This window comes from Oryzias melastigma, linkage group LG8 (genome assembly GCF_002922805.2).
Source record: "Oryzias melastigma strain HK-1 linkage group LG8, ASM292280v2, whole genome shotgun sequence".
NCBI lineage: Eukaryota > Metazoa > Chordata > Actinopteri > Beloniformes > Adrianichthyidae > Oryzias > Oryzias melastigma.
The window spans coordinates 19,432,708-19,459,117 of NC_050519.1; the positions used below are offsets into that span (position 1 = coordinate 19,432,708).

General features: G+C 40.8%; 3 protein-coding genes across 4 annotated transcripts in view; all 3 read left to right on the top strand.

Annotated features, from left to right (window-relative positions):
* LOC112146934 (coiled-coil domain-containing protein 134) overlaps positions 1 to 6,244 on the top strand; it is a 10,338-nt gene extending 4,094 nt beyond the window's left edge. For both annotated transcript variants that reach the window (XM_036213354.1, XM_024273014.2), the window contains 3 exons: positions 4,387 to 4,568; positions 5,127 to 5,198; positions 5,295 to 6,244. In XM_036213354.1, coding sequence (XP_036069247.1) covers positions 4,387 to 4,568; positions 5,127 to 5,198; positions 5,295 to 5,420 — 380 coding nt within the window. In that variant the 3' untranslated portion in view covers positions 5,421 to 6,244. The remainder of the gene's footprint in view (positions 1 to 4,386; positions 4,569 to 5,126; positions 5,199 to 5,294) is intronic.
* A 1,823-nt stretch (positions 6,245 to 8,067) lies between these two features.
* LOC112146880 lies at positions 8,068 to 11,447 on the top strand. The gene is made up of 2 exons (XM_024272932.2): positions 8,068 to 8,241; positions 8,949 to 11,447. Exons 1-2 carry the CDS (start codon positions 8,220 to 8,222, stop codon positions 10,811 to 10,813), a joined length of 1,887 nt encoding a protein of 628 aa, XP_024128700.1. The 5' UTR covers positions 8,068 to 8,219; the 3' UTR covers positions 10,814 to 11,447.
* Positions 11,448 to 12,464: 1,017 nt separating this feature from the next.
* Positions 12,465 to 26,134, top strand: srebf2 (sterol regulatory element binding transcription factor 2). Its single transcript, XM_024272438.2, has 20 exons — positions 12,465 to 12,811; positions 17,009 to 17,364; positions 17,482 to 17,674; positions 17,794 to 17,954; positions 18,033 to 18,185; positions 18,258 to 18,539; positions 18,608 to 18,722; positions 18,793 to 18,944; positions 20,161 to 20,365; positions 20,450 to 20,625; positions 20,721 to 20,970; positions 21,045 to 21,214; positions 21,298 to 21,469; positions 21,541 to 21,658; positions 21,741 to 21,847; positions 22,918 to 23,050; positions 23,132 to 23,303; positions 23,704 to 23,880; positions 24,166 to 24,277; positions 24,377 to 26,134. The coding sequence occupies exons 1-20, from the start codon at positions 12,721 to 12,723 to the stop codon at positions 24,592 to 24,594; spliced, it is 3,513 nt and encodes a 1,170-aa protein (XP_024128206.1). The 5' UTR covers positions 12,465 to 12,720; the 3' UTR covers positions 24,595 to 26,134.
* Positions 26,135 to 26,410: the final 276 nt, after the last annotated feature.

Sequence of the window (26,410 nt, forward strand, 5' to 3'; positions counted from 1 at the left end):
AGTGAAAATCTAATCAATACGAACATTTATTTATGAATCCACTGTGTTCTAAAGATGAAAGGGTGGATAGTTTGTTTAAAAATTACATTTAAACACGTCTTTTTCCTAAAAAAAAAATGGTTTAACCGCAATGCACTGTGGTCTATAGTTGCTAATATAATGAGCATTGATGCACACTGGCTTTTCGCAAAGATTTCTGGGAAATTTCTAAGGCAATCTATTTTGGAATTGTAGATTTAGACAACACAAAAAAATGGTGAATACACTATATAACGTGTAAGGAAGGATTTCAGACAGCCATTTTTAAAATAAATATCAGCAACCACTAGAGGGCACTGTACATGCATCAGGATTTGCTACTGCAACTTCAAAGAAGCGTAAAAATCCTCAGTAAAATTTATCAAAAACGTTAGCCTGTTGCTAAAAGATTAGCTGAACTCAAAAGTAGCCTAACAAACCTCAGTAGACAATAAATTAGCCAAAAACGTTACCCTGTTGCTAAAAAATAGCTAAACTCAAAAATTACCTTAAAAAATGGTAGATATCAAATTAGCCAAAAACGTTAGCCTGTTCCTAGCTAAACTTAAAGTAGCCTTACAACCTTAGTAGATTTGCCAAGAAACGCCAGTGTGTTGGTAATATTAGATAAAATTAGTATTTAAAAAAAACGAATTAGATGCCAAATTACCAAAATGAACTAGCATGATGCTAATATTACAGCTCATTTCCAAATGATTTAAAATGACTTTAAATGATGGTTCCAAAATGCACAAAGTTTTTCATTCATTTCCTTTGGGACATTTGTTGCTCATTTTTTCAAAAACTATAAAGCTTATGAATACCAAAAATACAAGCAGTAATGTCCTGGACGAGCTGAATGTTTTGATACCAAGATTGATGAAATCAATGAAAGTGTTATTGAGTTTAACAAAAAACATACGGAAAGGAGCAGAACAATCACTATAATGAATACAATAAAATGATGATAGAGGACAATAAAATTGTCATCTATCATCAGAAAAATGCAACAAGAGGATGTTTAAAACTCTATCTTCATCGGCGTGAGTCTTTCACCGTCCCCCAGCAGCCGGTGAAGCGGTCGAGCCAGGACACAAACTGCTGTTCCGTTTTGATTTGCTCCTCAGAACAGAGATTAGTATTTTGTTGCTGCTGTGTAATCCCTTCTTCTTTCTACCCTCCGTGGTGAAAACACATGAAGGGTTTCCTTGAACTGTTTATTTTCCCCCAGAAGAGTTCTGCTGTGAAAACCATCCATCAGATCTCCAAAGTGACGCTGCAGAGTCTGAGTGTCTAGTTTGGTGCCTGATTCATGCTGGATCACACAGCAGCTGTGGGCGTTTTGATTTGTGTTTTAGGACGCCGCCGCTGCCAAGCAGTCAGAGATTAACAGGGAATATTCCAGGTCAATCCTTTGGCATTATTGGAGCTCTCTCTCTCTCATTATTTATTCTGGAGCTCGCTCGGCCGTGGCGGCCCTCAGACATGAGCGTGAACGGCAGATGTTTACAAACATGGAAAACCTTCATAATGCTCCAGTCTTTGCTTTATAAAGGTTTTAAGCTGCTAGCCAAAAAGGTTAAAATTTGTTTTCTTTTTTTTTTTTTTAAACCCAGTGAAGTGATGGAGAACTAGTCCTCTTTTGTGTGCGGAAAACAGCCACATTTTTTTGTTCTGTAACAGTTTCTACAACAAAACACCTTCATCCAGGTACGTTTTTTGTTCACCTACAGTTCCAGAAAAGTCCTGGAAGAACTTCAGAGCTCGCCTGGATTTGATTAGCAGAACATTACGAACCATTACAGTTCATTCCTTCATTCCACTGAGATGAGCTCCTTAAATGGCATTAAAATTATTGAATGGGAATGCCAATAGAATAAAAAGATCTTCCTGTAATTTGAGAGAAACACTTGAATGTAGCCATCATCCAGAACCAGAGCAGTCAGGGGAAAAACTTGCTTGTCTTCAGAGCAGAATTATTATTATTGGATTTGGAATTAGCTTTAAGGCTGACCAGCCTTGAAAGAGCAAGAGTTAGACCTGCCCTGAAGTGGAAAAGAAAATGGGAAAAATGCTAATTCCAGCATTAGTCGATGGGAAAGTAGGAATTCAGAGCATGACTGGAGTCGAGACACTGAGGTATTTTTTCTATGTTTGTAAGGGAGAAAAAAAGACAAAAATGTGTGTGGAGCTGATCTGGGTTTGAACATTTCCATCCAGCGTCTGCATTTTTCAGCTTTTAAATACACTCAAGGAGCAGATGAAGTGAAAGGGAAAACGGGATCTTAAAATGTAGGACATAAATAAATACTTTCTGTTACAAAGAACATGTTTTGCTTTTTGCTGATCCTTAACCCTGTAACACCTGAGGCGTTGCCGGTGACACTTAAATGCACATTTCTTTAACATACTGTAACTTTTCAGCCGTTAACACGATAATTCCAGCAGATTCTGAAGGAGTAAAGCGGCTGTAAATCAAAGAACCGGTGTAAAAGGGTTAACAAATCTTGAAAGAAATGTATCTAAAACTTAGATCTTGAAAAGCAGACTCTTAACATGTTTTTTGTTTGTCATTTTAATTTTTTGTTCCTACATTTTTCCATTTCTGTTTAGTTTGCATAGTTTTTAAGCTAGTTGCTGTGTGGATTTGTGTTTTTTTTTCTTTTGTTTTTGGAGGCATCATTTTGAAGTTGGAACGTAACGTGGTTTTAAAAAATTAACTTTCTCAAGTCTGTCTGGGGGGAGGGGGGGGGGGTTAAAAAAAAAGATAAAAATAAAAGGATTCGTTTGGCTCTATATTTCCACCAAAAGTCCCCCACAAGCGTATATCAAATAGTGCTGCCATAAACGATTAATTTAATAGTCGACTAATCACTTATTATTTTTTCCGATTAGTCAACAAATCGGGTCATGTGCAAAGAGGATGTAAAGCACTCATCTTAACCATCATTAGCTTCCAACTAAGCTAATAGATGAAAACGCTGAAGCTGATAGCCAACTAAAATATCAGTTAAATGTCAAAATAAGCTTAAAAAACTGAAAAAAGACTAAATTGGCCAAAACTGCTAGCATGCAGCTAAAATATTGGCTAAAGCCTAAAAAAACAAAAAAAAAATCCTAATTTAGGCAAAATAGCTAGCATGTAGCTGACATATTAGCTAAACTCCAAAATAGCCTAAAAAAATCCTAAATTAGCCAAAAAAGCTAGCATGTAGCTGAAATATTAGCTAAAACCCAAAATAGCCTAAAAAACCTTAATAAATGACAAAATAGTCCAAAAAGCTAGAATAATTCCATTATAAATTTCAACTTTACTACACCCTGACTAAATATAATATAAAGTAACGAGTAATCGAATATTAAATTAGTCGTCGACTATTTTAATAGTCGATAAGTCGACTAATTGTTGCAGCCCTAATATCAAATTCCACACACGCAAGAAACGTTCTACGGTCTGCTCTTCTACTCCTTTATAAATAATTTATCTATTTCTCTATGATAGTTTAGAAAATGTTAATTAAATGAAAGTCATTTTTATTTTCATTTTTTCCGTTTATTTTACTTTGAAAAATGAATGTTTTAATGGGAAATGAATATTTGGTGGAAATTTAAGGCCATATATTTGTTAAAGACCTTCTCCAATGTGTTCTCCAAGTGTTTTTGTTGTTTTTAAAATGTTCTTGTAGCATTTTTCTATGATAAATGACAGATATTGAAAAAATTAAACTCAAAATTGCATTTCTTAATATTTCTTTATTCAAATCGCTGTGAATCAGGAGCAGATGAAAACATACAGTTGGAAAAAACCATAAGCCACAAGCTCTGCTCTATTCTGATTTTTTGAACATGTCGACTACATCATGTACTTCTTCAATTTCCTCGTCTGAATTGAAATCTCGCTCAAAACTATACATATTCCTCGTCATTTATCTCTTTTTCTCTTTTGCACCGCTAATGTTGTGCTGGAGGTGTGAGGGGCTGTAAGCTAGCAGGAGTGTGTAAACACAGGACAGAGGGATGATGGGAGGTAGCAGTTAGCAGTTAGCTTACTTCATGCCAGCAGTCTCGCTCACAACTCAGAGGGGAATTTCTCTGCAGAAACTATATCCTGGAAAACACTACTTTTTAAAAATTTTGGCTAAAAACGGTATAATCATAATTAAAAGACTCCTGGGAACGCTTTTACAAAAGATGATCAGAGTGGGAGTTTAACCTAAAATCTGCAGCACTTTAAGCAAAACTAAGTCAAATATTTGACAAAAGTGTTTACCTTGACTTATCTCTCACAATGTTACCCTTTTTTTTTCCTTTTTTTAGTACATTCGTGTTAATTGTCTTCATCCTGACGTGCTTCTGCTCTCTCTGCAGCCTATTCCCACATCGTGGAGAACACAGCCTTTTTCGGTGACGTGGCGCTGCGTTTCCCGCGTATCGTCCACCACTATTACGACCGCAACGCCGACTGGGGGGGCCTGCTGCGCTGGGGGCTGAACTTCTGCAACCAGACGGGAGTCTTCACAGGGGGAGCCCATCAGCACGTCCTGACCCTCGTAAGCGCTTTCTTTTCGCAGACTCTCTTCTGCCTTCTTCACGCTGAAGTGCAGATTCATGTGCAGCCACATTACCATGACATCATCTGGGATACCTCAGTAAATGAAGCTGTTTCTTTCTTTTCTTTTTGCCTCAAAGATGTGAACAGATTGTGATCTATCGCTGCCTAAAAGCAGAATTCAATATCAGAGCGGGTTGAAGTGGAAACATTTCTCTGCAGGGAATGTGGGAAAAAAAATTGAAACCCTGCAATAAAGCAGCAACATAAAGAGAAAAAAATGGTCTGCTGCAGCATGATGGAGGTTTGGCTGTAGGTTATACACTTCCAATAGTCTGCTGCAAAAAAGATTAAAACTCTCAGATTTTCCATGATGGGAAAAACTTTTAAAAAGGTCTCCTCCATTATGATTATTAAATTAAACTGTAGTGGGGTTATTCTGTGGTTTTTCGCAGTGGATCAGGAGAGTTTTTTTTGTATCCTTAAAGCAAGCCTCACTCTTCGTACAAAAGCTTCACAAATCACCCTGCTCCTCTCACTTTTTGTGTTCATACTTCAGATGTCGCAGGAGCTGGGCATAACGGAGAAATCCCCAGACTTTATAAACCCCTACCGCACAGAGAGAGACGATGTGAGTACGAGAATAACCATAAATTAGGCTTTTACCTTCCACTTTTTGGCAATATTTCAACTAAAAATGTCTAAAATTCCTTTATGCTTTGCATAGGTCCTCCACACAGCCGAAGCGTTCCAAAAAATCCTCAGAGAGGAGGAGAAGAGGAGGAGGAAGGAAGAAAAGAGGAAAGAGATCAGGAAAGGTCCTCGCATCTCCCGCTCTCGCTCCGAGCTATAACGGCGCATTCCTCCTCCTGAGGAGCAGAGTAAAGGAGAACAGGAGCGAGAGCGCGGTCCACGAGCAGCAGACAGGGAGGACGGCGAGCAAAACAGAGGCCGCTGTCGCTGAAACAAAAGCCAGACGCTGCGGTGTTAACGGGAGAAAAATCCTCAATGTGACCAAACAAAAAAAAAACGGGGTCAAGAAAGTTATTCAGGGTTTGAACGGCTGAGGTTTGAACCATCGGCTGACATTTAGAATTGGAGAATTTAATTGAGGCAAACAAAGGAAACACATTTCTGAACACAGGAGGATTATCTAAGTGAACTTTGGAGTTGTATTTAACAGCAGTGGTTTCGGGAGTTTACTTGAAACTTTGATAATCCAAAATGTACCGTCCGGTCTAGATGCAGCGTGTGTGTGTGTGTGTGTGTGTGAAACCCATACGCTTTATAAATGTGTGAATGCATACATACATTCCTCTGGTTTAGGTTTAGTTCAAACATGTTTGTTAATGAAGAAAACGTTCCTTGAAGGATACTCTTCTGATGGGATCTCGTATAACTTTGCCTATAAATGTTTATTTGTTTTTCTTAGTTTCTCATCAAAACAAAAACATTTTTTGTCTTGGATTTATTTTGCAGTATGTAACTTTCTGTTGCCTCTCCTTGTTTCCATTTGCTGGGACTTCATGTACTTTATGGTTGAAGCGTTAATGTAAATTTATGACTGTTAGAAGTAAATGTATATTCAGAGAAGGAATATTATTGCTGCAGAATAAATAAGCCATTTTGTAAAAACTATAAACGAAATAAAGCGACTCTGATATCTTTAACCTAAAATATGTTTTGTGTTGCATTTACTGACTTACTTAAAAATCTGCATTATAGTGTAAGAATAAAAATGTGAAAATCTGATTAAAAATAACTCCAGTTGTCATAAATAGAAAAACAGAAAACTTTTAGGGCCACTATGAAAGGAAAAAAAATATATATATATATGAGAACAAATTCAAAATTAAAAGAAAAAATGTTTCACAGGAATAAAGTAGTAAAATATTAGAAATAAATTAAACATTTTACAGTAATAAAGTAGTAAAAAAGTCAAAAAATTATGTGAAAGATGTAAAACTATAAAAAAATGTTCATTTTACAATAAAGTTGTAAACTTAATAGGAAACAAGTCAATATTTTACAAAAATAGTTGTAAAACTATATGGAAAAAAGTCAACATTTTAAAATAATGATGAAAAATTTTAAAAATTACAGAAAATTGAAATAACAAAATTATAATTAATAAATTCAATAATACATGAGAAAAAATGAGAACAAAGTCAAATTCTTTAGACTTCTTTTTACATAAATAAATATTTTTTCTTTTTGTAAAATTAAGGGGTAAAGCAAAAATTTTACAAGGATAAAGTAGTAAAATTTATTAGGGCAAAAGGTCAAAATTTTACAAGAGTATAAGAAATAATTTAAAGTTTTGCAGGAATAAAGGATTGAAATTATGAGGGAAAAAAGTCCTAATTCAACATGAATAAAGGAGTAAAATGAAAGTACAAAGTAAAAATGTAAATTGTGAGATGAGGAAAACAGTCAAACTTTAATGAGAAAGATGTAAAAATGATGAGAACAAAGTCATAATTTTACAACAAGGTCAATTATTTACAAGAACACAGTAGTAAAATTACGAGAAAAAAGTCAACATTTTGCACAGAAAAAAGTAACATTTTGAGGCTAAAAATTCAAACATTTAATGAGAATGAAGTAATAAAATTATTAGGGAAAAAAATGAAAAAAAATCCAACAAAAAAATTATAAGAACCAAGTCAAAAAATGTTCAGAATTTAGTAAAATTACGAGGAAATATATATATATAGATAAGAATAAGGTAATGGAAAAAGTCAACATTTTAGTAGTAGTAAAATGATGAGGAAAAAGATGAAAATTTTAATTTTTTGCAATTAAGAGGAATGTAGTCAAAATTTTCCAAGACTAAAGCTGTGCAATTGTGGGAAAAAGTCAAGCCTTTAGCCTAAATATGAAAAACATTTAATGAGAAGAAAGTCATAAATGTATGCTTCAAAAAGTCTTAATTTGACAAGGAAAAAGTCATGTTTTTTTAAATAAATAAATAAGATTAAGCTTTTTAGATTGTTCCAACAAAGACAGTCGAGCATTATGTTGCAAATTTTCAGATAAACTGGTTTCACACCACACAGGGATCAAACTGATACTGTTTTTTTCATAACTTTTTTTATAACTTAAAAAAGAATTACTTCTTTCTTGTATTTTTGAAACATACATTCACGATTTTATCCTTGCAAAATGTTTTTGTATTTTTATTTTTTCAAATAACTGTACAACTATTCTTGGAAATTTTTGACTTTTTTTGACTCAATGTCACTACTTTTTTCTTGTGCTTTTACAACTTTATTCTCAAATATTTTCTTTTTCTTCTCTGGTGGTCTTATTACTCTCTTGTAGAAAATAAAACAAAAACGTTTTGAAAGCATGAATACTTATGTTTGTTTTTTCTAAATGTATTTTTCCCTTACATTTCTGTGAAAGTGAAGTTTCACTTTTTTTCATGTTAGAAAGGTGCGCCTCTAGTGGTCATTCTAGGAACTGCAACGTTTGCCACTTCCGGGTTGTGACTTTTGACTGTTGAACCAGCAGAGGGCAGCAGAGGGCAGCCGCCACAGTCTTTCCTGTCAGTGTTTACATCTACAGTCACAGCACAAAGCAGAGTTCAGCCTCTGATCTTAGTCCTTTGTTTCTCAGGATGAAATCGAAACCTTAACCACAACTACAAATGCATTCAAGCGTTAAAGAAGGTAAGTTATTGACCTTATTTAAATGTTTCCTGCGTTTATGTTAGCATTTGGCCCATTTAGCATGCTTAAAAAGGTTATTTCTTAACCGTATACAGTGTTCAAACTTGCAAACTTTGCATTTTATGTTTGACTCAGAGTCGTTAAATATTATGAAATTATAAATTGTTGGTGTTTTGGACCGACCCCCATGTTTGAAGCTGGTTGTTTATTGTTATCGTTTGTGTCCAGAAACGTCCTGAAGCGCGGACAGCATTTATGCTAGTTCAGAACATGGGGGCGCGTGACGCTACCACAACAACCCCACAAAGTTTACACTGCGTTTATTACGGAATTATTATTTTTTTTAATAAATAACATCTGAAAAAAGACAAAGAAAAAAGCTTGAATCGAAACAAAGTTTTAAAATAGACCTATCCCATTAAAAGCTGTTTATAAGTGTAGAAAAGCTAATTCAAGTATTCTAAATATCTCATTGAAGTGTCACTATGTGTAATGCAGCAAATAAATAAGGCAAGATAAAATAATTTTCCTCATTGTTTTTATTTCTTCTGAGTTGCATTCCAAATCAATCAATATACTTTATACTTTAATAAAATAAGCTGTAAAAATGCTTCAGCTGTTTTCATAAAGTAAACATTAAAGCTACTATTTATGTTAGTCTAAGCTTTTATTATACAGCTGTTAGAATTTCAAAATTTCTCCTCCAGTTTTTCCCTCAGGCGAACAGAAAGTGAAAGAAGAGCCGGTTGAAATGGAGGTGGAAGACGCAGGTAAAACCTTCAGCCACGAGGAGCTCCGACTCGTCCTCATTGGGAAGACGGGATCTGGGAAAAGCCTGTCTGGGAACACCATCCTGGGCCGCAAGCAGTTCCTGTCGCAGACCAGCGCCAGCTCTGTCACTCAGATCTGTGAGCTCGGGAGCGCTGAGGTCATTGTCGAGGAGGACACAGAGGAGCAGGCTCCCAAAAAGGAGAGAAAGAGGAGAATTACAGTGGTGGACATGCCCGGTTTTGGAGACACTCACCTCACTGTGGAGGAGACTCATGCAGAAATAGCTAAATGTGTATCGCTCTCTGCGCCTGGTCCTCATGCTTTCCTCCTGGTTGTCCCAGTTGGACGATATACAGACAGTGAGGACCAGGCTGTGTGCCAGCTGACCAGGATCTTTGGGGAAGACGCTGTTCTTCATCACACCATCGTTCTCTTCACAAGAGGGGATGATCTGGAAGACATGACCATTGAAGAATATCTGAAGACTGCACCAGTTGCCCTCAAAGCTCTAATTGAGAGATGTGGAGGAAGATACCACGTCTTCAACAACAAAGATCCTAATAACTCTGAACAAATACAAAAACTACTGTTGAAAGTGGACACGTTGGTCAAGCAGAGTGACGGCGGGTTTTATAGTAACATGATGTTTTTAGAGGCGGAGTCTGCCATCAGAGAGGAGCAGACGAGAATGTTGAGGGAGCGACAACCTGCAGAGGATCAGGGCAGCGTGGAGGGTGAGAATAAACTACCAAAACGAAGAAAACAGGATTTGGAGCCAAATCAAAGCGAGGATTCAGGTTTAAGGGTGGAAAGGTGGACAGAAGAAAGAAAAGGCAGCCCCTTTCTTCTTCTGAGAGAAAACTTTAGGGGCCGGCGTCAGGGTGGGAACGGTGTGGTCAGCCGGCGGCAGTCTCTCCGTTCGTCTTTGAGCCGCATCAGAAGGGAAGCTGCACTTTCTCCAAAAGTGCTGGAGAGGATAAAGATCCTGGTGGCGTCTGGGGCCACCGGCATGGCAGTGGGTGCTGTGTTTGGAGCCGCCGTGCCGTTAGCTGCTGCAGCTGGGGCGTCTCTTGTGGGCAATTCAGTTGGTTTTGCTGCCAGTCAGCTCGCCGGAATATCGGCTGCAGGAGGCACGGGTATCGGGAAAGCTGTCGGGGCGATTGTGGCTGCAGCCTCTGGAAAAACTGCAGTGGCGTTAAGCGCAGCTACAGGCGTGGTTGTGGGCGGGTCAATCGGTGCTGTCGCCGGCACTGAGGCTCCCAGCCCTCAGGAGGGCGCCTTGGATGCCCTTCACCAAGTTAGTTTGATCGGAGCATCTGCTGTGGGGGTGGCAGCAGGTGTAGGGTGCTCCTTGGGAGCTGGTGCAGCTTTAGGTGCAGCTCTGGAGGGAACAGGTTGTGGCGCTGCAGCTCTCGGTGGAGCTGAAGCCGCAGCTGTCGGAGCAGCAGATGCTGGCTCTGTGGCTGCAGCTCAGGGTAGTTTAGCTGTGGCAGAACATGCGGTGGCCTCTGCTGGAAGCGTATCTGCAGGGACTAATCAAGGTGCCTTGGTTGCAGCTCAAAGTGTGTCTGCAAACGTCCCAGCGGTTGCTGGGGCTGGAAGTGAGCTGACAGGATCTGCAGTAGCAACAACGTCTCGCCTTCTCAGCGCCGTGGCTGAGATCGGGAAAGCGGCGGCAGGCATCGCCCTGGCTGGAGGTCTGGTTGTGAAGGTGGTGAAGGAAAAAGTCCGGAGTCGTGCAGGAACAGCAGAAACGAGCTACTCTGAGAAATCCTCCTATGAAGTCTACTTTAACAAATAAACTCTGATTCTTTTAGGTGGAGTCATATTCATTTCTTGTTTAGATATAAGTACATGCAGTGAGTTTTTCAGCACTCCCATCTCTCAGTTTTATGCTTTCAAATAGATTTTTAGTAAGTTGGAGGAGAATCTGATCCACCGAAAGGTTTTTGCTTGGAAACACAAACAGAATCTGCATCTGTTTTGTGTTAAATCTGCAGAGATCCCGGTTCACTTTTTAGAAAACACAAATATAATCCATTTTAATGCTTCACTGTGTGATGAAATGAACTCTGTGTGAAAGCATTTCAAACACTTGATGGTTTTTCTCTCACAGATGACAGTGGGCGTTTGCACTCCACTGTCTAACATTTATTATATAACCCAAACAGGAGTTTTACCCTTCTGTCCTAACTCTGGTTTGGACCAACTAGAACCAGAAGATTATTTTAATTATTTTATCATCTTGACAGTTTATGATAAGTTCCCAACAAATAAAGATGCACTTGTTCAGTTTTCTTACATTAATCAACATGTATTTTTAAGTGATTGTTATCTGATTCTGTTAATCAACTGGCATATATCGAGGTGTTATTGTTAAGAAAGACAAATTTTAAACACAATAACCAGTAAACAATAAAACGTATTTAAAATTACTTGAATGCGTATTGACTTATTTCTTATATTGTATATAAAATGCCTCAACAATCCTGTTTTCTGATTATCTGAATTCTGCTTTTTTCAGTATTCTCCAATTTCTAGAGATTTTTTATTCATCATTTTGTTTTAATTTACTATAATATTCATAAATATATATTTAAGGACTTTCTTTGTGGGGTAGCACGGTGGTGCAGTGGTTAACACTCTTGCCTCATCGGAACACAGTTTGAATCCTGGGACCTTTCTGGAGTTTCCATGGGTTTTCTCCAGATTCCTCCCACAGTCCAACAGCTTTCTTCACAGGTTGACTGATGAATACATTGTCCGTAGGTGTGACTGTGAGTGTGTATGAGTGTGTGGCCCTGAGACAGACTGGCGACCTGTTCAGGGTGTACCCCGCCTTCGCCCAACAGTAACCAGGAGGAGCTCCGGCGACCCCGTGACCCTAAAAGAGATATAGTGGGTTGAGAAATTGACTGAATGGAATATCAAATATTTGTTTATTTTAGCCACAATTTCGGTTTATCAAGTTAATTTTTACAGTTTTTAACAGCTAATAGTGTTGCTCACATCTTCATACAATTAAATTGAAATCTCAGATACATGTTTTATATGTTTTAAGCAGTTTCTTTACAGATATTTATTTAAAAATATTTAGAAAATGTTTAATTAAAATAGAGAATTGTGATTTTTTTTACTTCAAATTACTAAAACTCCACTAATCAACCAATATTTTTGAAGTGCATTAGTACAAAAATATCCTGACATTCTAAATAAAGCTTTATGTATCTCTGGATTTAATTACAGCATTAATGTGAAGTAATAAATAGACTTTCCTTCACTCCTGCCTTCTTTATACAGACAGGGGGCGCGGTTTATTCAAATGACTCGCAGGCTTCTGATGGTTGACGTGCTATCAGACCACGGTAAATCCTGCACTCTCATTGGTCGCTGATGACTGGTCCCATGACAAGAACAATTAGCCTCCCACCAATCAGCTCGCGCCTCCAGCTCCGGAGTATGTTTGTGAATGACGTAATTAGCGTAAAACAAGATGGCGTCGCCTTGGCTGTAAATCGATGTAGAAGTGTTTATCGGAGTCTAAGACAGCCTCCTTTGGCGGCTTGTTGTTGTGTTCCGACTCCTTCGATACGGGACGGATATATCGAGCCGGGAGCTGAGCTGCAGGCAGGGCCCCCACAGGAGGCGGCGGTTTGAGAGCGTCGTATCCGGCGACCCCCGGGTGAGAGCCGGAGAGCTGCTGTCAGGATGGACACCGGAGAGTTCATCTCCACCGTGGAGAACATGGACCCGAGCTTAACGGAATTAGGGGACGAATTCACTTTAGGAGACATTGACGGTGAGTCACCGGGTTTCGTTCAAACGCTCAGGTGTTGTTATTGTTAGATGTTGGCCGTCTTCCATAGACTCTCTAAAAACATATACATTTATGTATTATTATAGTGTAATACATGTATTTTTATGTGAAATAGAGGTAAAGCGTCTCTGTCCTTCCGTTTCCTGTTGGACACACTCATTTCTTTATTCACCAAAGCGGAAATAACAAAATAAAATTTCTATTTTTATTTGTAGAGGTGTCAAAAGGATAGTGTTTTAAAATTATTACAAATCCACCAAACGTGCTGATATTTTACTTTTATTGATTTATTTATTTTAATAAGGCTAAGGCGGATGTCGAGGAATATTAATTATTAGAAGGCAAAATAAAAGTCGAGCCTGAAAATGCATTACCTGTGTATTTGTTATTGTCATAAAACACAAGACAAGACACCATAATAGTATTGACAATAGCATGGATAAAGCAAAAAACATATAAACCTAGGGAAAGAATATGACAGTTTTTAATGTCCATTTTCCTAGCTTAATTATGAAGGAATTACTTAAGAATTCAGTGACATCTCTGAATTCATTATTCATTCCTTTTGGATATCTAAGACAGACGCACTCATCCTGTTGTTAAAGATAAATCTGTCGGAGGGTGTAAGGACAGAGCTTTTGGTTGAACACTAGTCGGAGTCACCAGATCCCCATTAGTGTAGAATCTTATTCAGCGTCACCAGACTGGACTGATGAACCGTGGGTGTGTTCTGCATTGAGGAATATAAAAAGATTCTAGGTTTACAATATCAAAATGAGGTCAAAATCCTAAAGATGCAACAAGGACGCACACTTTTATTTTGAAATTCTGTAATTTCTTTGGTTTTTAATCCAGCAGCTCATCTGTTGTCAAGTCAAAATAAGCAAATCTTCTAAAGCTCTTATATTTTACATGCATTTCAATTATTAAAGCCCTTTGCTCACATTAGAAGTCTTTTTTTATTATTATTAATTAAATATTTGGCTTTCCTCCCCTGTCTCTGATGAATTCATCAACTGTTGGTTACATAACTTATTTTCTTTGCTCTCAGTTGCCCCCTTTGATGGATTTACTCTTTGTGTCTGCTTGTTTAAAGCTTTGGAGGCTCAGAGTTGTTCTATCTGCTGCTGAAAACTAATGTGTCTGCATTAGAAGATCATGCAGGCCTTTCTAAAAGCAGGTTTACATCTCAGCTTTACAGCATAATTGTGTCTCTTGGAGATAAAGTTGTTCAAATTAAGACTCAAGAGGCAGCATCACATCATATGCTTCCTTTACTGTCTGCGTTCCCATGGCAACAACCAAAAAAAAAAGGGCAAACATTTTTTCCGATGCGCCACAGGTGACAGGCGGAGTCTGAGGACTCGTTGTGACATTTGCTGTATGACTGAAACCAGTTATTTAAAGATCAAATGATGCAACACGGTTCTAAAATTGCAAACAAAAGGAAAATTGTAAAAAATATAGAAGAAAATGACTTTTTCAAGTCAGTTTCATGAATTCCAAATCCTTGGAATAATGGTTCTCAAAATAACAGAAATAATGTATTTTCCAATTTAAAAAGGGACACTGAGACACTGCATTTTAGTGCATTTCGTTGTTGTTTTCAATAGTTTTTTGGGATTTGCAAAAACTATGTAACATTTTTACAAATTATTTTTTATGTTTAATTGATATAATATACAGTATTAGTAGGGTGGATCAGAAACAAAAACTGCTGGCGTTTGCAAAAGCAAGAGAAACCAATATTTTCAGATTATTAACCACATTATCTTGTTGGATGTTGAATTCAACACGATTTTAAAGCTAATATTTGTGATAAAGTCTGTCAGTTTACATAATCAATTAGATTTCATTTGAAAGATTACACTTTGATCCAACAGCAATGCTATTTTTACAATTTATATTATGTTTGCCCAGATTTGTTGGTGGATTTTACCAAAAAAAGGTGAAAGTTGCATTTTGAAAATTGTTAACGCTTCATTGCACTTTTTAAAAAAAAATGTTCTCGTTAATGTTTTCACTTGGATGCTTCAGCTGTTTTCAGCAGCACATTTTAATCCTGAGAAAAACAACAACATAAGTTGTTTTTTTATATCAAGAAAAGTTAATTTAGGGACACACAAAACAGTAAAATCTAGTTTTTATTCTAACAGCATTTTTTTGTTTTTACTAATGATGACAGTGAGGTATGTAAAGATTGCATTTGTGGATTTTTTTGCTGATGATGTCACTGTGTCAGGGAACAACTTTAGAAGGTTAATAGAAAATTCAAGTAAAACTGGTTTCATTTCAGTCATTTTTGACTTTTGGAGCTAAAACTGGATTTCTCAGGACATTTTCTAATCAAAGTCTTTTCTTCTGAATGAATTTTGTTAATGTATTAAACAAATTGAAGTAGGTATTAATTCATTATTTTATACCTTTTATATAGAATACTTTACAAATGAAGTTGTTTCACATTATTCAAATTTTACTTCAATATTTAAGTTTGTTCTGAAGGCGTATGAGTAGAAAATGTACTGAATGACTTTATCTATTATAAAATATCTATGGATTCTTTTTATTTGGCCTGTTTTGATCTTTTGTTTAAGATCATGCTCACTCGTGTAAGGTTAGCTTCTGTTTGGACTGATGGTTAACTTGTGGTCATTCGACTTTATAAATAAATAGAAACATTGACATTTTCCTGACGAGTCGTTTTATGTCACGGAAGAATTCCAAACACAGACGTGGTTTTTGCTGCTGCATAATAGTGGTTGAATACAGAAACTATAAAGTATAATCATAATCTAAGACCATTAGTTTTGAATTAAATCATGTTCAGATCTGTAAAATATGCAACGATTAAATATACTAATGTAAACTTTGCATTTGACACATTTTTTATAGTCTGCATTTAAGTTAGTCTCTTCTGATACATCAAATTACTTTATTTTGTTCTTAAATTCAATCAAATTACCTTTTATTTCTGCATAAGCTAAACATCCAAAATAACTGTTTTGAAATCAAATGAAAATCAATCTCTATAAGAAATAAAGAAAAGCTGTGTACAGTATATGTTTTAAATGTGAAATATAAAAAAAAATCAAGTTATAAAAGCAGTTTTTTAACGTTTAAATACACTAGTAATCAAAAATGTAGCAAAGTAATTCATATATATTATTTTAAAAAATTCTGTAATTAACCCTTCACTTAGAAAATGTTTAGTTTTCTTTTTAAAAAATCTTATTCTTTTTAAGAAAATTAAGAAGTTTATGACAGATTTTAATGCAGGATTTTTTAATGTTACAAATGAAACTTCACCTTTGTTCAATATTAATCACAAAGTACACAAAAACATTTTTTTACTACACAACAACAATGGTTAAATACATTAAAACTTTTTGGAATCCTGTTGAATGGAATATCGTTTACAATTAGTAACTCATCCCTTTAAACTCTGTGCTGCTCAAAGTGAGGATCACCGAGCTGAGAGTTCCATGCAGCCTCGTTGTTTGGGTTGTCCTCCTCACTGATTTGCAGCAGGACTAAGTTCAAGGCTGCAGAGCCGTGACCCTGAGAGTTGAAGCCACGCGCTCCATCTGTGATGTGGGGATCTTCACTGACATGAACCCACAGGCTGTTTGCCAAAGTCTTCCAGCTCCAAAGTCTGCAGGATTACGCAACAGCAAGCTCATTTCAAACAGACAAATGTTGTGCTGTCATTATAAAACATGTTTGTAATGACTCTGGCTGAATGAATAAACAAACAAATAAAACATTTTGAAAAAAATAGAACCTTAATTCATCATTTATAACAGAATTTTTAAAGTTGCATATATGTCCATTATTGTCACCAGGATCGTTCGTGTTTATGGAGGCGTCGGTGACCTCCTTCCAACCGTCTGACCCCACGTTTCCTTTCAGGTTAATCAGGACTATCTTTGCCTTTTCAAGGATATCTGTGGAGGCTGCTTTTTATGGGTATACGAGCAGCACAGTAGCTCTGTTTATGTGTCAGTTCAAGGTCACATTGGGGACAAATGTTTTTCTTTATTTTGTGCACCAATTTTCTAACCCAGATTTATTTTCAGCACATTTTAGGATTAAAGAAACGTTCTTGATTTGTTTTGGAGATGTCATCATTTCTGCATAATGGAAGGGCTACATTTTTTTGTGATGTTTGCTTTTCTTCAGAGATGCTGCAGTTCGTCAGCAACCAGGTGGGGGACTTCCCAGACCTGTTTGAGGACCACATGACCCCAGCAGGCTCCCTGCAGAGCAGCGGCGCCGGCTCCGCCCCTCAAGCAGCCGCTCAGACCCTCCAGACTCCACCTGCGGCCGTCTACCAGAGTCCCAGCGCCAGCCTGGTATCGTCCCAGTCGCTCTCCCCTCAGTATGTGCCCCCCACGCCTCCTCTCACACCTGCACAGACGCCCTCTCCCCCCGCCACCACGGTGCAGCAGGTGACGCGAAGCCCTCCGCTGCTGCAGCCGCGGCCTCCGGCGGTCCAGCCCATCCAGCCGCAGCCGACGGCCCAGCAAACCATCCAGGTAGCAACTTTACATTCTAAATCCTCATATCTCAAATCCTCAAATCCTCATGAGCCCCTCTAATAATCCTCATAAATGCCCAGAAGGGATGTTCAAACGCTGTTTGCTTCGCTGTAGGTGCACACTCAGGGGGTTCCTGTGCAGACCCAAAGCTTCCCAGTCCACACTCTGGTCCAGACCCACACCCAGACCCCCCTCCCCATCCAGACGCAGGCCCCACAAACCGTCATGATTGCCTCTAATGCCGGACAGTCCCGCTTCATCCAGAACTCCGTCATCTGCCATCAGAGCCCGGCTCCTAGTTTCCAAGGTAACCACAGGGGGGGATGGTGCATGAAGTTCGGACTTGAAATAATCATGTTCTATGTATTTCTAGCCCCAACGGCCCACTTAATTTTGAAGGAAATGTTTTGTCTGTCATGTCTTTAGTCCTGCAGCCACAAATGCAGAGCATCATGACGTCTCCACAGCTGCAGCCGGTCACCATTCAGCATCAGCGCGTTCTGACGCCGACGGGTCAGACCATCCAGACTCTGTCCACAGCGCCCACCACAGTGCACACCATGCAGCAGCAGGTGCAGCAAGTGCCGGTAAGTAACCCGTCTGTTGTAACCAAATAGGAAATGGGTTTCCTGTCTCACTCAGAGTTGGAATGTGTTTCCCTCCAGGTTCTGGTCCAGCAGCCTCAGATTCTGAAGACGGACTCTCTGGTTCTCACGACCCTCAAACCAGATGGAACTCAGGTGCTCTCCACCATGCAGAACCCCGCAGGCATCACCACCCTCACCACGCCCATCCAGAACACCGCTCTGCAGGTCCCGGTATGTCCCACACACAACTCCTGGGTTAGATTAAGGTCTTCCAGTTTAAAGATTCTAGATTCCTGTCCCCAGACTTTGATGGGAAGCAACATTCTGACGACCGTCCCGGTCATGATGGGAGGAGGAGACAAGCTGCCCATCAAGCAGCTGCAGACGACCTCTCCCAACCCTCCCGCCGGAGTCCGACAAGTCATGGATCAGAACCAAGGGATGGTGGGAGGACTGGGTCCAGGAGTGGTGGTAAAGGAGGGCGAGAGGAGGACGACTCACAACATCATCGAGAAGAGATACAGGTCGTCCATCAACGATAAGATCGTGGAGCTGCGGGACCTGGTGATGGGCAATGATGCAAAGGTAGGACAGGTAGATTGAAAGTGGTGATGACGAGCTGCTCTAAACCCCGCCCCCTCCTCTGTGGTCAGATGCACAAGTCCGGGGTGCTCAGGAAGGCCATTGATTACATAAAGTACCTGCAACAAGTCAACCACAAGCTCCGGCAGGAGAACCTGGCTCTGAAAATGGCAAACCAGAAGAACAGTGAGTGTTTGATCAAAGCTGAGTTCTTAAGTCCGCTTCCGACCGCGCTGACGCCGTCTGTCTGTCCCAGAGCCTGTGACGCTTCCCGAAGACGTGGACATGAAGCAGGAAGTGGTGATGATGTCACCTCCAGCCTCAGATTCTGGTTCCGGTTCCCCCCACCAGTTCTCTCCTTACTGTGTGGACTCTGAGCCCGGCAGCCCCTTACTGGATCATGATCAGGTATAATAAGAGGATTAACCGATGCTCTGAGCTCAGTAATCACCGGTTTCTGATGCCAAGTGAACCTTCACATCAGGAATAAATCAACATGAACTCCTTTAATCTCCCCCTTCAGGCAGTGAGGGGAGCTACATAAACACTAATAAGAGGAGTTTAGGTCATCATCCTACAGTCAGACTTTCATTTTCAACATTTATTGTCTAAACCAGGGTGTTAAACTCATTCAACCTGTCTGATCTCAAGTGGGCCGGACCAGGAACATAATAGCTAAACAACCTTTGGTCATCTTGTTATCTGTAGCTTTTTTGGGGTTTTTTTCTCAGTTGGAAAAAATGCATCAACCTAGTAGCCAAATCACTTATTATTACATTGGTTATTATAATTATTTATTGCTCTTTTGTTATGAGGGTCTGGAATTTCCTTTGCTCCCCCTATGGGCAGAATTATGCATTGCAGCCATTTCTTAAAAAATCACAAGTCGCTATGGGAATGGAAGGGGCCTCTAGTCACATGCAAAATCTCAAACTGGAAGTAGAAATTTCACAACTTTAGCCGAGTGCGTAATTTCCTAAACTTTAAGAAATCGTTTTAAAAATGATATTTTAAATAGTTTTCAGAACTATCAGCTTTTAAATGTGAACAAACTGTAACTTTGTAGCAGTTTAGTGTGCAAGATGAGCTTCGAATGGGACAGATAATGTTAATCATTTTATTTCTTTCACGTCAATATTAACAAGTGTTCAAATTTGTATAATTAACCTGTTTACCTCCGGATAAAAAGCCAGCGAAATGCTGCTTTTTCTCTGTGAATCAGATGATCACATAAGCAGTTCCAGTATGTCAAAGGGAGAAAAGGTCAAAAGCTTAAGACAGGGGATTCCAGTCGAGACGGCTAATGATTTTGGGCGCAAATTATGTTTTTTTACGGCCAGCTCTTGCAGGGGGAGGGACTTTTGGCTATTAATTTTCGAGCGCCATATTTTTTCTCTGTGGCCAGATTCTCTCACAGGAATCCCTATAATTTTTTCTTCTGCCAGATGAAACCATCTGGTGGGTCGGATCCGGCCTGTCGGCTGTATGTTTAACACCCCGGGTTTAAACACATTTTGATCCATCAACATCTTGCTTCTTGTAAATCTCCCCTAAAGGCTCTTGATGCAAATCACACTCTTCGGTCTGACCGTAAACTTCCGTGTTTTTGTGTCTGGTCCCTCAGGTGAAGAGCGAGCCGGATTCTCCCTCCTCAGTTGGAGTGATGGATCGCTCTCGGCTGCTGCTCTGCGCTCTGACGTTCTTCTGCCTGTCCCTCAACCCTCTGCCCTCACTGCTGGGCTCAGAATCCTCGGGGACACCCGGGTTGTCTGCGGGCCACGGCCCATCGAGGACCCTGGTCTGGTTCCCGGCTCACACGCAGGACTTCAGTGAGCAAATCCCTCGTTTGTCTGACCTTATCATCCTGAGTGCATAACTGAGAGCCTGTCTGGTGGTTTCTGTCTCCTCCTCAGCATCGTGGCTGCGGTGTCTTGTGCCGTGGGTGATTGTGTGGGTGTTGAGTGGCGTGGGGGCGGTGTGGGGCTGTGTAAGGGTGCTGTACCTGTGGGAGCCGGTCACGCCTCTTCACTCGCCAAAATCTGTGTCCTTCTGGAGGCACCGCAAACAGGCGGACGTGCACCTGCACCGGGTGAGCAACAAAGAGAGCGACACTTCCAACTTTCTTTAGAGGAAGTACAGTTTTATAACTCTCACCCTCTCCATCTCCACCCTCCTGTCCTGCAGGGGGATTTCTCTGCAGCCATGGCCAGTTTAGAAACCTGCCTGTCCGTCTTGACCAGAGCTCTCCCCTCCTGCGGCCTGGACTTGCTCTGTTCTCTTTCCTGGAACCTGATTCGCTACTTCTTGCATCGTCCGACTCCTCTCGGCTGGTTGGTGCACCAAGTTGGAGGAAAGCACGAGGGGGACGAGTCGAAGACGAGTGCGAGAGACGCGGCGCTGGTGTACCACCGTCTGAGTCAGCTACAGCTCACAGGTCTGTGGAAAACACCCAAACACACACGAAATCGTCCCGGAGAACTTTGAAAGAACTTCTTCAATCTTCCACAGGGAAGCTGCCTCAGCGCAGCAGCCTGTGGGCTCTGTCCGTCTCGCTGAGTGCTGTCAACCTCAGCGAGAGCGCTCAGGGAAAGATGCCGCCAGCCCAGCTAGCTCAGATTTACGTCACTGCGGCGATCGCCCTGCGCACCGTCCTGGGCCACCATCTCTCTTGTCTGCCGGTATGTTTCCTGCCCGGTTCTTTGTCTTCTTGTGACCCAGCGTGCTCTCATAGCTGGCATGACTCCTGCTGTCTGTCTCCCAGGGATACCTTTTGAGCTGTGCAGAGAGCGTAGCCAACCAGCCGGACACTAAGCCAGTGCCAGACTGCCTGCGCTGGCTCTTCACTCCGCTGGGGAGGCAGTTCTTTCTGAGCTGCGAGTGGTCGGTGAAGTCAGAGAGCAGCGACAGTGTTTACGCCTCTCAGAGAGATCCAGGTTTGTCTCTGCCCGTTGGAGCTAAAGTGAAAGCTGGATTTGGAAGATTCACAGTTTTCCTTTTCCTGCAGTCGATCCCATCGCCCAGCTGCACCGCTGCTTCTGCAGGAAGCTTCTGGAGAGAGCGGTTCACACGCTGATCCAGCCGCAGAGCGACTCCGACGCCAGCTGTCGCCACTCTAACTTTGGGTAAAACTCACCCAGGAGCTGCACCTTCGACTCATTTTTTTTGTCCATAACTAACAAATGTAATAAACTGCTTACTCTGCAGAGAGTTTTCCAGCGCGCTGGAGTTCCTGGAGTTGTTGAACAGCTGCACAGAGGACTCCTCTTCAGCTCCTCCTTTCTCAAGCTCGCTTAACCAAACCGCCATCCCAGGTATGACCAGCAGGAACTCCCAGCAGAACCAGGATCTGTCTAGATTCTGCTACACGTTCTCACTCCCAACTCATCATACTGTATATGGATGTATGGTTCCGGCCCTCTGCGTCACTTCTTGACGTTTTGGGTTTCTCCAACTCGTCGTTTTTTGACTTGCTGGCTGTTCCCATTAAATCAGGGAATCTTTAAGACGTGGTAACAGAACTGGAACTGGTACTGGGTTAGGGTACCAGTCCGCGTCTTGAGGTTTGGGGACCCTTCATTAGCGTATTCAATCCTTTCTGTGGCCCGGTACCGGTTGGCCACCTGGAGCTTTGGGACTCCTGATCTAATGGGAACAGCCAGCACGTCAAAAAACTACAAGTTGGGGACACATAAAACGTCAAAAAGTGACACGGAGGGACCCGGACCAAACGTCCATATACGACGAGTTTGGAGTGAGAATAAGTTGATGATCCAGAAATTGAAATAGTTGAGGGTCTCTATTAAAAAGGATGTTTAAAATGTACAAATTAAGAAGGAAAGATGGTTCACGTCTTCTTTTTATTGCCTCATTTTTTACTGACCCAGCATTTCTTAAGAGCCTCCTATCCCACAATTCATTGTGTCTCAACATTTAAAGCCACAATTTTACCTTGAAATTTGAGAAGACTGTCAAAGTATCTTGTTGGAAAAAAAGTCCTCCTGTAATTCTGTAAACACACAAATCTTTATTTGAAAAACAGAAGACAAAATTAAGAAAAACAAAAGAACACTGGAACATCAGTTAAAAGATAAGGGATGTAGAAACTGCAGCCTCACATTCACATTAATGAATAACAAATCTGACAGAATGACGGTTTAAAAAAGCAAAGAACAAATATCCTATGCTTGTTGGTTTCATCGGCCTATTAGTTCTAAAGGAAAGAGGATGGAGTTTAACAGATAAATGTTAATTTATTACCTTTCCTGACACTAAACTGATGATATAAAGGAAATGGTAATGGATATTTTATAGGCTCTAAAAGGAAAGGCCACACAAGCTGTTAAAGGTTGTGGCTCATCTTTCTCCTTTTTCTGGATGCCAGTGGGAGACCCGGTGTGTCGTTGGTGGGCTCTGGTGCTGAAGGCGGCCGTCCACTGGCTGCAGGGCGACGACGCTGCTGTGAAGTCTCTCCTGACCGAGGCGGAGCGAATGCCGAGAGCTCTACACGTCCTCGAGTAAGCGGACATGACAAAAACATGTCACTGTCTGAGGTTTTTTGCTCACACCTCCAACCCGCTGTGTTTTCTCTGGTTCAGCCACCCCCTGCCCAAAGCCGTGCTGCTCCTTTGTAAGGTGGTTCAGATGAGCCTGTGCTCTCTGAAGGGAGAGGGCCTGATCGCCTGCCTGGCTCACTGTGACAGAGCCAGCGGTTACCTGCGCTCCAGCGTCTCCGTGCCGCTCGGCCTGTCTGGAAGCTGGCTGAACAAGGTGAGTTTAGCTTTCCTGAACATCTGCTCTGTGATCTTTAATCCTCACGATGCATGTTGGATAACCTGCGCTTCTAAAGGTCGCCATGCATCAGCGTGTGGGGCTGTGTGAGTGTGTGCACAGTGTGGGTGTCAGGAGGTGGCTGTGGTGCATTGTAGTTGCATTGCATGATCCTGAAGCTGAGTGCAATGCGTCTGCAGTGCAATACAGAGGCCTCCCAGATCTGCACGCGCCCGCTCCACACCGCTCCACATGCCAGTAACGGGCTCTTGATTTCTGCCGTGCATGCTGGTGCTGGGATCGGCTTTCAGAAACTTCTGCAACAACTCTGATAACAAAATAATCTGTTCTAATGTAAATAAGCAGAACGCAGCTCATCCTCCGTCTGTTCTCCTCTTAGGGGGTGGAGCTCCTGGTCTGTGACCTCCTGCTGACCTTAAGAACCAGTTTATGGCAGCGAGGAGGCAGCAGTAACGGCGAACCCGGCCCGGCTCCTGGAACGCAGCTGTCTGGTTTTCAAAGAGACCTGAGCGCGCTCAGAAAGCTCACGCAGTGCTACAGACAAGCGCAACACAAGGTACAACCAGGCAGTTCTGATAGATCTCCGGGGAGCACACCTCCTCCTATCGATGGCTCAGATCAGAGACTGTTTGTCTTTCTGTAAATGATTCATTAATGACGACGGCTGCATTTGTTAATGTGATATAACGAGTTATTCTTCACTGATAGCAAATGTCTTTCATTCGTTTGTGTAACATTTTCCATTCGCTAATCATTCCCATCATATTTTGATTTTATTTTATTTTTTTCTCAAAAGAAGGCTAAAAGAAGGGCATTTCTGCTGAATTTTGTCTTTTGTCAGGTTTTCCTTCATGAAACCACCGTGCGGCTGATGGCGGGCGCCAGCCCAACAAGGACGCATCAGCTGCTGGAGCACAACCTGCGCCGCAGGACCCACACCTCGTACTCAGCCGGTACGACACCGCCCGCTCCTCCTTTAGTGGAAAATACTTAAGGACGTCACTTATTGGTCATTTTTTTTGTTTTTTTCCCACAATCCTTGTTGTTTTCAGAGGGGGAGTGTATTCTGGGTGAAAGAGAAAGAGCCCACGCCATCCTGCTGGCCTGCCGTCACCTCCCCATGCCTCTGCTGACCCCACCGGGACACAGAGCGCGCCTGCTGGCCGAGGCCAAGCGGACTCTGGAGCGCGTGGGAGACCGCCGGTCCCTGCAGGACTGTCAACAGATCCTGCTGCGCCTCAGTGGGGGCACCACCATCGCTGCTTCCTAAACACGTTTTTAGGTTTTTGTCTGTACATAAACACGTTTTCCTCAGCTACTTTGAAGTTGCAGTGCTGCAGCACCCCACCTACTGGCTGTCAGTGGTACTTCGTGCCTCTTTTGCATTGAGGGTGCTCTTCCACCCTCCAGATCTAAACTGTTAAATTTACAAAATCTTGCTAAGGGACAAACAAGCAGAAATAGTGAAAGGGATCATTTTCTAAAAAAAACTCAAAGCCAGACAATCACGGCCGGATAGACTGCTGCAGTAACTGCTTTAGTTTGAGGCCTTCACGGTTTTCCAGAGAAGACAGCAAAAGTCTGAGTGTGGTTGTCCTGTAAACAGGAAAGCTAACTTTTATTTGTGTGGGTAGTGTGTCTTTGTATCTACCTCAAACTCTGTACAATACCAGCGTTGTACTCTGAAGCAAATTTCATTCGTTACTCTCAATTTGAGCTTAATCCTCCTTTGTTTTGAGGCTCCGGTTAATGAAAGCGTCATTCTGGCGAGGACCGCTGACCTGCCTCCCCCTGCTGGTGACACACAGCAGCTTTTAGGAATTCGGCATGCTGCCGCAGAAGCTGCAATCCTGATGGAGACCCGCTGATGAATGCGTCGGGACTGGACTAACGTTTGTTTTAGTGAGGGAAGCGCCCATGCAAACGCCTGTCTGCGCACAGGCACACGGATGCGCATGCACATTACATTTTAAAGTAATGTACTATGCTTGTATATACATGTACATAGGCAGTCCCATTGAAGTTTTCTGCTTGATGCTCGGTCAGCTTCAGGTTGAACTTTTTTTCAAACGTTCATGTGAGGTTGCCTTCCAGCAGCAGCAACAGCCGCCGCGGTCCTTTACCAGCTGACTCCATCCAGCTGTTCGGCCTCCAGTGTTTGAAAAGATGTTCTCTGTTCTGGTTCTCTTTTATTTGTAACTGTTCGTGTGCCGCAGCACTTTTTTTTTTTTTTTTTGCTATTAATGTATTTAAAGGTTGTGAATTGTTCATGTCTATGTGGGGCAGTTTTGTTGGAGGTGTGCTTTTATTTTGTTTTTTATTTTTTAAGAGGGCACTTTTAGGGCCAGAGGGGCATCTCAAAAACGGCATTTTTACTTTTTTCTCATTTAAAATGTAAGTTTTCTCTGCAGAATTCACTCCTATAGAAAGTAATAATTAATATTTGGAGATACTAGTATCTATGAGCACACGGATAGGAAATTCCAGGATTCCCTTTTCATCTCACACTATAGTCAAAGCAACATAGAAAGATTTAATTAGTTTGGATTTAATTTCTTGAACTGGTCTTAAACATTTTTTTTTTTGTGCTTTCTTTAATATTGTTACTTAATTTTTGCCCCATAAAGTTGTTTTATTGTTTGAATTTCTGTATTCCTTTTAAAGTTTTATAATAAAATGTCACAACAATCTGCAATCTTTTTGTAGATTATATATTTTGAAGACATTGGGGAAAAAAAGGGTCAAAGCAAACAGAAAAATACCGATGTAAGTTAGCCATAAAGTTGATTTGATAAAGATCGTTGTGATGAGATGTTTTGCTTTTTCGGGTGACATAATAAAAAGACAGCACATAATGTAAATGCAATCAACAAAGAAGCACAAAAATCCAATGAAAATCTCATTTTTAAAAAGTTACTTCCAACTAAATGCTACATATGAAGCTTAATTAGATTTTACTTATTTTATTTATTTATTTATTTGACAATTTTCCTAATTTCTTTTTTTCCCCTCCATGTGTTTTCAGATTTTTTTTCTTCTTTATTTTTCATTATTTTCAAGGTCGACATAATGAAAAAATTAAGAGC

Excerpts from the sequence above, each read along its gene's own strand:
- LOC112146880 (XM_024272932.2), top strand. The coding sequence starts at position 8,220 with ATGCATTCAAGCGTTAAAGAAG. Across the intron at positions 8,242-8,948 it reads GCATTCAAGCGTTAAAGAAG|TTTTTCCCTCAGGCGAACAG; the intron begins GTAAGTTATTGA and ends TTTCTCCTCCAG.
- srebf2 (XM_024272438.2), top strand. The coding sequence starts at position 12,721 with ATGGACACCGGAGAGTTCATCTCCACCGTGGAGAACATGGACCCGAGC. Across the intron at positions 21,470-21,540 it reads CGCCTCTCAGAGAGATCCAG|TCGATCCCATCGCCCAGCTG; the intron begins GTTTGTCTCTGC and ends CTTTTCCTGCAG. Across the intron at positions 24,278-24,376 it reads CCACACCTCGTACTCAGCCG|AGGGGGAGTGTATTCTGGGT; the intron begins GTACGACACCGC and ends TGTTGTTTTCAG.